Genomic DNA, 11,146 nt, shown 5'->3' on the forward strand with positions numbered 1-11,146 from the left:
TGCCGGTCTTAGTGGAAATCTTAGAAGTCGGTACCCAGTGGCACCAAGAACAGTGACTCCTCATAAGGTTTTGGACCTTCTAAGCATCAGTCGGGAGGTGTAAGATAGAAATCTATTCGAGGGATTTTGCACATTCTACTTCTTGTACCGGCGTTATGGCGATCCCCACGGTTTTGAGGCTCCAGATACTGGTCTAACTCATTCACGAAACAAAGATAAATAGGAAGCACGTCGCAGACTGGCTTTTATAGTGGCATTCCTAGGTGTTTTAATTTGCCGAAGAAAGGATAGAAATATAGAATTGGGCCTTATGGGAATGGCCGACGTCATGACTAAAAAAGCTAATGGCACCCTTTTTCCAATGATCTTAGCAGAGATTTATCGAGCTCTAACTGTCTGCTGAGAAGGGGGAAATTTTTTGAGGGTTGTAACCTGCTTCTACAACTTTGGATGCAAGAACATCTTTGCCACCGTCTGGGGTACATGAACTATGGTATGACTGGTTTGAACTGCATTGAACATGAAAATCGGATAGTGGGTTGTGAATTTCTAGAAGGTACAGAGGCATGGTTCGCACATTTGAGTTCCTTAACTTCAAAGAAAATTGAGTGGACATTCGGATGGCTCCCGGTCACTAAAGTCATTTACATGTCAGCCGAGGTGTGCTATCTTCTCTTAATGGGTCTCCGAAGCATTCAGCCATATGCTCCACACAGGGTGCTGCGCCAACTAGGCAGGTACCAAACTATCTCACATGACGAAAATCTTAGCCGACAAGTCATTGAATTAGGTCCAAAAGATATGTTCCCAGAAGGAAAAGTTTGTCAGATTTGGAATCAATGTAGATTTCTAGAGCCAAAAATTCGGGTACAGGACCTATCTAAAGGCGAAGTAGAGCCTAATTTCATGACTTGGTTTGGTAAAAGGTTTCAAGTCCATCAGGAGTCCGAACGGCCTGCTAAGAGACCCCACGTCCAGCAATTCACTAATGATTCATGGGAGCAATGGGATTGGTTGGCAAAAGAGACAAGCTACAGGGCCACAATAAGCAAATTAGAGGGACAGATCCGAGATCTTAAATTTGACAGTAGTGTACAAGCTGCTGATGAAGGGGAAAAGAAGAAGCTGGCTCAAGAAAACAAAGCCCTTCGGGCCCTGATCCAAAAAATGAAGATAGCTGCTGAGAATCAAGAAAGGAGTCGAACAGATGACAGGCTCATAAATGGTCTTAGAAGGAAAATATCTGAGTACCAGGATGACTTGGAAAAATCCGAGGGTAATATGGCAAGATCCTAGGCATAGTTAACAAAGAACACAGAGGGTCGAGCAGAGTTTGTACGGTAGTTGAAAAAGAAATATGAGGGTACAGTCACAAACTTAAAGAAAAGGCTAACTACCCTCGAAAATGAGATGGCCAAGAAAGCTAAGAGCTTTAAAGAAGAAAGGGAACATTGCTATGCATTAATGTTCCAGCTAGAGGAAGATATGCAACAGCTGCAGGGTCAAAACCATCATGACGCCCAAGTACTAGAAGCTAGGTCTTAGCAAATCGAGCGTTTGCTCCAAGAAAAAGGTATCATCAGGGAAAGGGTTAGAGCAATTGCTGACTACATCGTCATGAAATGCCATGAATGTGAAGACATGACTAGAACCACGTTCTTCGCCGCAGTAATGACCTTTGCTTGACAAATAATGAGTGACCTGGAGCGTCTCCAAGGGGATCTTACACATAGGCATGTGGCAAGACCGATTGATGTCCCACGGCCCCCTGGAGTAGAAGCACTTATGTATCCTTGATTTTCGTATCGAGTCTGTATTTCAAATTCCCAATTTTAGAGTCTATTTCGAGTCTGCCATTTTTTTTTCAATTCCTAGAAAATATGATGGAGTTATTTGTAATAGAAAAGATTAGGAGTTTTTATTTTAAATGAAATTTGAAGAAAAACCAAAAATGTTTTATTTATTTTACATTTATTCCTTGAACTACGTGATGATCTGATTCATGCGGCATTGTGATATGTAGACAATCCTCATTGGATCCGGTCATGATTTTTTAACTCAATAAAAGAGAAAATGTGGGAAAGAGAAAGCCAAAAGAAAAACCAAAAAGAAAAGAGAGAAAAAACAAGGAAAAGAGAATAAGAGGAAAACAAGAATGCAAAAGAGAGCAAGAGAAAGATCGGGGAGATGAAAAACAGCTGGGATGAGACATGCAATCGTTGCAAAACATGTAGAAACACATTTAACTATATAGGTGCATCACACCCCCAATGTGTGATTCCCTATGTGTTAATTGCTTCAAACTAACCGGTTTGTTGTCTACTGTTAAGTACAGGTTCTGTTTTTAAGGTGGTTGGTTTTTGGTAACCTGACTTCACACCCATACTTTACAAGATCTAAGGGCAGTGTAGAAATGTCGTCAGAAGGTCATCCACCAACAATTCCCATCCCAGAGGATAGCCCACTATCGATTATCCTAACTTCAGAATCAGCGGTAGCTGAAGAGAATAGAGCAATGTGCCTACGCGTACTGGAAATGTGGGACGCCTGGTCTAATGGTAGAGAGCTGCCAAGTGCCATACCCGGTTTCCCCGAGTTACTTCCCATAGAAAGTGGAAATTCCAATGTCCCAAAAAATTACCCAAATACCCCACTTGGATACCCCACTATCTCAGCTCACTTCACCGGAACACCTTTGGAGGTTCGCCCCCAGGTAGTTTCGGGAGTGGCCTCCAACATATTTACTGCACCACTAACCTCGGCTACGGTACAACCAATTGTGCCCAGGCCAAGCTTTGATCCATCATCTTTCACTTTCCAAATACCATCTTTTCCACCAGAACCTACCTATTTCACCACCAATTCTTACCCTCAACAACCCCGGTACGAGTTTAACGCGGGACATGAGAAGGCTACAAAGAACCCCGAGCAGGAGGAAATCACTCGAAAAATAAGGAGCATAGAACAGAGCCTTAAGAATATACAAGGCTTGAGCAGACAAAAGAGTGTATCCTATGCTGATATATGTATGTTCCCACATGTGCATTTTCCCCTGGGTTTCAAGACCACAAATTTCGAAAAGTATGATGGTAACGGGGATCCCATAGCCCACCTCAAGAGATATTGCAATCAATTAAGAGGGGTAGGCGAAAAAGAAGAGCTCCTAATGGCTTATTTCGGAGAGAGTCTAATTGGCATTGCCTCTGAGTGGTACAAGGATCAGGACATATCTCGTTGGTACATTTAGGATGATCTGGCTCAAGATTTTGTCAGGCAGTTTCAGTATAACATAGACATAGCTCCCGACAGGAATTCTCTGTCAAATCTCAAGAAGAAGTCATCGAAAAGTTTCGAGAATATGTTGTTAAATGGTGCAAACAAACGGCCAGGGTCAAGCCCCCGATGGATGAAACGGAAATGGTTAGTGTTTTTTACAAGACCAAGAGGCTGACTACTTTCAGAATATGATGTTTGCAATGGGGAAACCATTTGCTGAGGCCATCAAGATTGGTGGGATGGTCAAGAATGGTCTAAAAACAGGGCACATATTGAGCCAATCTGCAATAAGAGCTACATCCCAAGCAATTCAAAGCGGGTCCGAAGGTGTAGCGAACAGAAAGAAGAAGGAAGAAGTGGCAATGACGGTTTCAGGTCTGAGAAACCCTCGTCCACCCAGAGGTTACATCCTTCCAAGTGTACCACAAAATTATTATCCCCACTAGGATGTGGCTTATGCTATGGCCCCCCCAGCCTTATGCGGTGATGAACGCCGAGCCATACGCTCGGCCTCAGCAACAGTTTAACCAAAATAGAGCTGCACCTCCTAGAAATAATCCTCTCCACCAAGCTCAGGATAATCCCCGACCTCCACAAAATAACTTCCCCTATAATGCCAGTGCTCAGGAACCACCCAGGAGAACAAACTTCACGCCTATTGGTGAGTCATTTTCTAGCCTTTTCCCTAAACTGGTCCAAATGGGTTTGCTACAACCCGTACTCCCGAAGAGACAAAACCCAAAGTCACCTTCCTACCGACCCGGTACTCGATGTGCCTATCATTCTGGGGTAGAAGGGCATGACACCGAAGACTATTGGACTCTCATAAGGGTAATTGAGAACTTGACAGAGAACAAGAGGGTAGTACTGAAAGACAAAGAGATCCCCAATGTGACCAACAACCCATTGCCGGCTCACAACAACGATCCATTCATTGGGATAATTTGTGAAGATAAAGAGTTTGACCTAGCTCTAAACACCATCATTTCCATAGCTGATGTCGAGAAGAAGCCAAAGGCTGACGCAAATCAAGGAAAGGGGGAGAAGAAAAGTAAACCCACACCTCAAAGTGTAGAAAAGACAGTGGAAACCAAAAAGATGCCATTATTCATGTTCCTCGAGGTCACAAGAAAGAGCAAATGACATTAAGCCCTCCAAAAAGGTTCGAGATGAACAAGGGACCTAAGATGTACGTACCTAAAGGGTCCTATATGGTACGAGCCCCAGTAATTTCACCAAGGCTAAATGAGCCCGTGGTTATTGGCCGCGCACCATAGAAGCCTATGACAGACCCCACTGTCGTCCCATGGGATTATATCAAGGCGGTAGTAACCTACAAGGGAAAAAAGGTCATAGGAGAAGCAAATTAAAACAACTAAGCTGAGAAATACTTTAACTTGGAGGATTTGAACAAAGGCAAGAATAAGAGTTTCCCACTCAAGAAGCCCGTCAGTGTTGAGCAGGCCAAAGAATTCTTTCGTAAAATGAAAATTGCAGACTATGAGGTAATAGACCAACTCCGGAAGTCTCCTTCACAGGTCTCACTCATTTTTCTACTAGTAAGCTCAACCAAGCATCAGAAAGTGTTGATAAAAACCCTCAGCAAAGCCTATGTTTCGATTGAAACTACTATGGAGCAACTGGAAAGGATGGCAAAAAAGTTCTTCGCAGTCAATCAGATTTCATTTAGCAAAAATGACTTTCTCCCGAAAGGGGCTGCCCACAATAAAGCCCTTCATCTGATAGTTAAATGCGAGGGGTACTATGTGAAAAGAGTCATGCTGGATGGCGGTTCCGGAGTTGATATCTGCCCTCTCTCAACTTTGCAAAGATTAGGGATTGGGACTGAGAGAATCATGCCTAACAATGTTTGTGTGCATACCTTTGATGGCATCAAGAGAGACACTATGGGCGAGATCGATTTGATTCTGACCATTGGTCCTATGGATTTCGAGGTGACATTTCAGGTCCTAGACATGGGCACTTCTTATAATTTCCTCTTGGGAAGGCCCTGTATTCACGCGACAGGGGCCGTACCTTCTACTCTTCACCAGATGGTGAAATTTGAATATGAAGATCAGGATATTGTAGTCCACAGAGAGGACGAGCAATCAATTTATAGGGACCCGTCAGTCCCATGTATCAAAGCTAGGAAAGGTAGCGACCATATAGTCTATCAAGCTTTCGAGGTCGTGGTCGCAGACCAATGTGAAGAAGGAAGCCCGTGTCCTCAACCCTTTATCTCAAATGTGTCAATTATGGTTGCCAAGGAAATGATCATGCATGGTTATAAGCCCGGGAAGGGGCTCAGGACATCATTGCAAGGTATCACAGAACCTATCACTCTGGCTGCTAGCGAGAAGTTCTTTGGTGTGGGTTTTCAAGCCACGCCAGCTGATGAAACATGGGCAAATGAGAAAAAGAACAATAGTTGGGTTTTGCCTTAGCAAATCCCACATTTTTTCGAAACATTCGTCAAGCCCAAGTACATAGATGAAGAAGATGAGGCCTTCACGACCGAAGAAATTGAAGAAATATGTGGAGCTATGAGGCAGATGCTATATGAAACACAACGGTCCAGCCGGGAGAAGGCTCGAGCACCGCTAAGGTGCTGTATATGGGGCCGAATGCCAAGTTGCAAAACTGGAAGGCGACTCCGTTCCCAGTCAGGCAGGAATCCCGGTAGTCCAGTCTTGCCACCTTTTCTACATCACAAGTTATTCCAAGGTGTAACTCGGATGTTTCTTTTAGTTTACTATCTTTAAATTCCAATGTAAACCCTGTTATCTTCAAAATTCAATGAAATGAAATCAATATTTCATCGTTCATGAATCTCTCTTTATCCTTTCTGTTTTTTTTTTACTTTTTTCTTTTAGTTCTAATAATGCGGCTTTAAATAACATGACATGCCTATGGACTTCATGCCCAGATCCAAACACGCTGTCTAATTGTGAAATAATGAATCAAGAACCGGAATATAATGAAGAAGAGTCTTTTAGGGAAATAAATCGAGAATTGGAACAATTTGAGAATAAACCTAAGCCAAATCTAAATGAAACCGAGTCAGTAAATTTAGGTAGTTCAGAAGAGGTCCAAGAAACCATGATAAGCATTCACACAGATGAAAAGGACTATATATGCACTAATCCAACTTTTGTTTGAATTCAAAGATGTGTTTGCTTGGTCCTACGATGATATGCCAGGATTAAGTGTTGATCTAGTGGTGCACAAATTGCCAACTTACCCCAATTGTCCCCCTGTCCAGCAAAAAAAAGAAAGTTCAAAACTGACATTAGTGACAAGATCAAAGAAGAGGTCACCAAGTGGTTGAAAGCAAGTGTGATCAGAGTGGTCCGATACACCACATGGTTGGCTAATGTAGTCCCAGTGCCAAAGAAAGACGGGAAAACCCGAGTGTGTGTTGACTATCGGGATCTAAACAAAGTAAGTCCAAAGGACAACTTTCCTCTACCAAACATCCACATCCTCGTTGACAACTATGCCAAACATGAGATACAGTCTTTCGTGGACTGTAATGTTGGATATCATTAGGTCTTGATTTATGAAGAAGATGTAGAAAAGACAGCCTTTACCATATCGTGGGGCACCTATTGTTACAGGGTCATACCTTTTGGTCTGAAGAATGCCGGGGCAACGTACATGAGAGCTATGACTACCATCTTTAATGACATGATGCACTAGGAAATTGAGGTGTATATGGATTATGTGATCATTAAATCCAGAACACAGGATGACCATGTTCGGGATCTGAGAAAGTTCTTTGAGCGTCTGCACAAGTATGATTTGAAGCTAGACCTGGCTAAATGTGCATTTGGAGTTCCGTCTAGGAAACTTTGGGATTCATCGTCAGTTAGAGGGGCATTGAGCTAGATCCAATGAAGATAAAGTCTATTTGGGATTTGCCTCCTCCGAGAAACGAGAAAGAGGTTATGAGCTTGTTGGGGAGGTTGAATTACATCAGTCGATTCATTGCTCAGTTGACTTCCACATGTGAGGCCATATTCAAGCTGTTGAAGAAAGATGCAACGATTAAATGGAGAGAGTGTCAAGAAGCCTTTTACAAAATGAAAGAATATCTGTCGTACCCGCCAGTCTTGGTCCCACCTGAACCTGGGAGGCCTTTGTTTTTGTACGTGATAGTCTTGGAAAATTCCTTCGGCTGTGTACTCGGGCAACATGCTGTGACCGGGAAGAAAGAGAAGGCAATCTACTATTTGAGTAAAAAGTTCACAAGTTACGAAGCCAATTATACCCTTTTGGAAAGGACTTGTTGCGCCTTAACTTGGGTCGCTCAGAAGTTTAGGCATTACCTGTTGGCCTATACCACTTACCTCATCACTAGGCTGGACCCTTTAAAGTACATATTCCAGAAGCCGATGCCCATAGGGAGGTTAGCAAGATGGCAAATCCTGCTCATTGGGTTCGATATAGTCTATTTCACTCGCACGGTAATGAAGGCCCAAACTCTAGCGGATCACCTGGCTGAAAACCCTATTGATGATTAATATTAGCCTTTGAGTACTTACTTCCCGGACAAGGAAGTAAATTCAGTTGAGGTAACATCAGAAGACACCAATGCTTGGAAAACGTTCTTCAATGGAGTTGTGAACGCAAAAGGTGTCGGGATTGGGGCAATCTTAATCTCACCCACTGGCCAACATTATCCAACCACAGCCCGACTTTGGTCTTTCTGCACAAACAACACTGCCAAGTATGAAGCATATATTATAGGCATGAATATGGCAATCGACCAAGATGTGGAAGGATTGATAATCATGGGAGATTTAGATCTAATCATCCGACAAGCTCAGGGAGAATGGGAAACTCGGGATGTCAAGCTTATTCCATACAATCAACATGTGGAAGATCTTAGCAAGTGGTTCAAGTCAGTCGAGTTTAGGTACATTCCTCATTTTCACAATGAGTTAGCCGATGCACTCGCTACTTTGGCCTCAATGTTGCCATATCCAGGCAATGTCCATATTGTCCTTTTGGAAATCCAAATCCGAGAAAGGCATGGTTACTGCAATACGGTTGAGGTGGAACCAAATGTTCAACCATGGTATCATGATATCAAGAGATTTCTAAAAATGAAAGAATATCCTGAGCAAGCAAATGGAGACCAAAAGAGAACCATCAAAAGGCTTGCCAATGGTTTCTTCTTGAGCAGAAAGGTCTTGTACAAAAGGACTCCAGACCTCAGCTTGTTAAGGTGTGTGGATGCCGAAGAGGCCGGAAGAAACATGCATGAAGTACACATAGGAGTGTGTGCACCTCATATAAATGGATATGTCCTGGCAAAGAAAATCATTCGAGCAGGCTATTATTGGATGACTATGGAAAAAGATTGCTTCAGTTTTGCCCGAAAATGTCATCAGTGTCAGGTACACAGTGACCTAATTCATACACCACCTACAGACCTGCATCCTATGTCTGCACCGTGGCTGTTCGTTGCTTGGGGTATGTATGTAATTGGGCCGATCGAGCCAAAAGCTTCAAATGGGCATAGATTCATATTGGTTGCCATTGATTACTTCACAAAATAGGTTGAAGCAGTCACTCTCAAAGCCATCACTAAGAAAGCAGTGGTAGACTTTGTGCACTCCAACATCATATGCCGTTTTGATATCTCTACAATTATCATTTTGGACAATGCCACAAACTTGAATAGTCACTTGATGAGGGAAATATGGGAACAATTTAAGATCACACATCGGAATTCTATCCCTTATCGACCCAAAGCTAATGGTGCTCTTGAAGCAGCAAATAAGAACATCAAGAAGATTATTAGAAAGATGATCCAAAGTTCGAGACAACGTTATGAGAAGTTGCCATTTGCATTGTTGGGATATCGCGCACATCAGTTGGGGTAACACCCTATGTATTGGTTTACGACACTGAAGCCGTAATACCTACAGAAGTTGAAATTCCTTCTCTTCGAATCATCGTTGAGGCTGAAGTTGAGGATAGTCAATGGGTCAAGACCCGCCTAGAATAGTTGACCTTGATTGACAAAAAGCGGATGGCCGCAGCTTGCCACGGGCAGTTGTATAATCAAAGAATGGCTCGGGCCTATAACAAGAATGTGTGGCCTAGGAACTTCGAAGTAGGGCAACTCGTTTTGAGACGTACTCTCCCTCATCACAAGGAAGCAAAAGAAAAGTTCGCTCCTAACTGGAAAGGCCCATACATTATCAGAAAATTGTTGCCAAAAGGGGCGTTGTACTTGGGAGACACTGAAGGAAATGACCCTGAAACAGCTGTAAATGCAGACGCGGTCAAAAGGTATTACGTTTAACCCCTTTTGCGGTACCAATATTATCCGATTGGATGACGAAATCTTTCATTCCGCTACCCCAAACACTCCAAACTTTTTCCAACCCTTTGAGTCGGTTACCCTTCTTTGATTACCCTATTTGGAACCTGAAAACATTTGTAAAAAAAAAATCAAATCAAAACAAAAAAAAAAAACAAAAACAAAAGTTTCCTTGAACAACGTTTGACTTGATTCCGAAAGGATACGTAGGCAGCCTCTCTCTTAGATTCAGTCATACCAAAACAAAAATCCAAATTCCCCCAAAAGTGAAATTGGGGCAGATGTTATAATGGTTCGGCGATGGTTTGCCAGAAAGGTTCCAAAGTTGCAATTCAATCCAAACTATTTTTACCCTAAATCCTATTCAAGTCCTTTTGATCAAGCGGTGAGAATGTTCAAGAATCGGAGAATGCGGCTGCTTGGATCTGATATAACAAGATGAGAGAAATAAAATGAGAGAGTCTTATTGGTGAAAACCCACACAGGCATCACAAGGCGATGGTAAGCAGAGAAATTGAAAATGAGAGTCTTATTAGTGAAAACTCGTAAAGAGAACTATAAGGCGACGGTGAGAAGAGAAATGAGAGAGGTCAATTGGCGAAAACCCGCAAAGGGCGCCGTTGATCAAGGATAAGGAATCCCTTAGAACCATTGGCACTAAAAGAGTCCTAGAAAAGTTTCCCCGTTTCAAAACACGGGTCATAATAGGTTTATGAGAAGTTGGATAGTTGCACAGATCAGGTATCCAGTCCAAGAAGCATGTCATGTCTATTGAAGTCTGCATGCACTCCAGATAAGTCCTTCTTTCCTCCCCCGAAAAGGACACTTCTCTTTTTCCTGTCCTTTCTTCACTTTTCTTTGAATCCCTTTCCGTTTAATCCTCCTCCGAAACTAACACAAAGAAAAGATGAGAAGATTGGTTTTACAAGGTTCTGCTTAGGAAAAATCGAGTTCAAGTAAAGGCACCCAGCCTCAGCAGGTGCCTCAAGTTGATCTCGACTGGCCTTGATGGTCGATGCTCCAAAGTCGAAAATTCTTGAAAAGGAAATGAACCCAAAGTCAAGCCAGCATAAAGGAAAAATAAGAAAGGCCAAGGCCCCACACAGGTTAACCGTCATGTGAAATTTTGGGAAAAGTCAAGATACCCAACTTTAGGAGAGATCGGTCTCCAGAAAGCCAGCAAACGGTAAAGGATTTCAACAAAAGAGTTGGGCCGAGATAAAGTGATCAAACAATGAAGGCCACAAAACCAACCACCGTTTCAAACTGACAAATTGTTCTTTGATTTGAAAACAGGTGCAATCCAAGGTAACCTCGTAAGAAGCAGGTGCAACAAAAGCAAGGTGCACAAAGACCAGAATGGTCCTGCAACAGAAGTTAACCCAAAAAGGGTAGTTCCTTTCAAACTCATCATGCATTCTATTGAATAAATTATTAAAAGTAAAATGAAAAGAAAGAAGAAGAAAATTCAAATCCATGGTAGCATAAGGCCTCCAATCTCTAGCTACATTTTCCCAATATAGGGTTCCATTC

The 11,146-nt window shown here is 42.5% G+C and overlaps 1 protein-coding gene across 1 annotated transcript; it reads left to right on the plus strand.

Annotated features, from left to right (window-relative positions):
* The first annotated feature begins 6,993 nt into the window (after nucleotides 1–6,993).
* LOC138873939 (uncharacterized) lies at nucleotides 6,994–9,170 on the plus strand. Its single transcript, XM_070152431.1, has 3 exons — nucleotides 6,994–7,146; nucleotides 7,809–8,681; nucleotides 8,844–9,170. The coding sequence occupies exons 1-3, from the start codon at nucleotides 6,994–6,996 to the stop codon at nucleotides 9,168–9,170; spliced, it is 1,353 nt and encodes a 450-aa protein (XP_070008532.1).
* Nucleotides 9,171–11,146: the final 1,976 nt, after the last annotated feature.

This window comes from Nicotiana sylvestris, chromosome 7 (assembly GCF_000393655.2).
Source record: "Nicotiana sylvestris chromosome 7, ASM39365v2, whole genome shotgun sequence".
Taxonomy (NCBI): domain Eukaryota; kingdom Viridiplantae; phylum Streptophyta; class Magnoliopsida; order Solanales; family Solanaceae; genus Nicotiana; species Nicotiana sylvestris.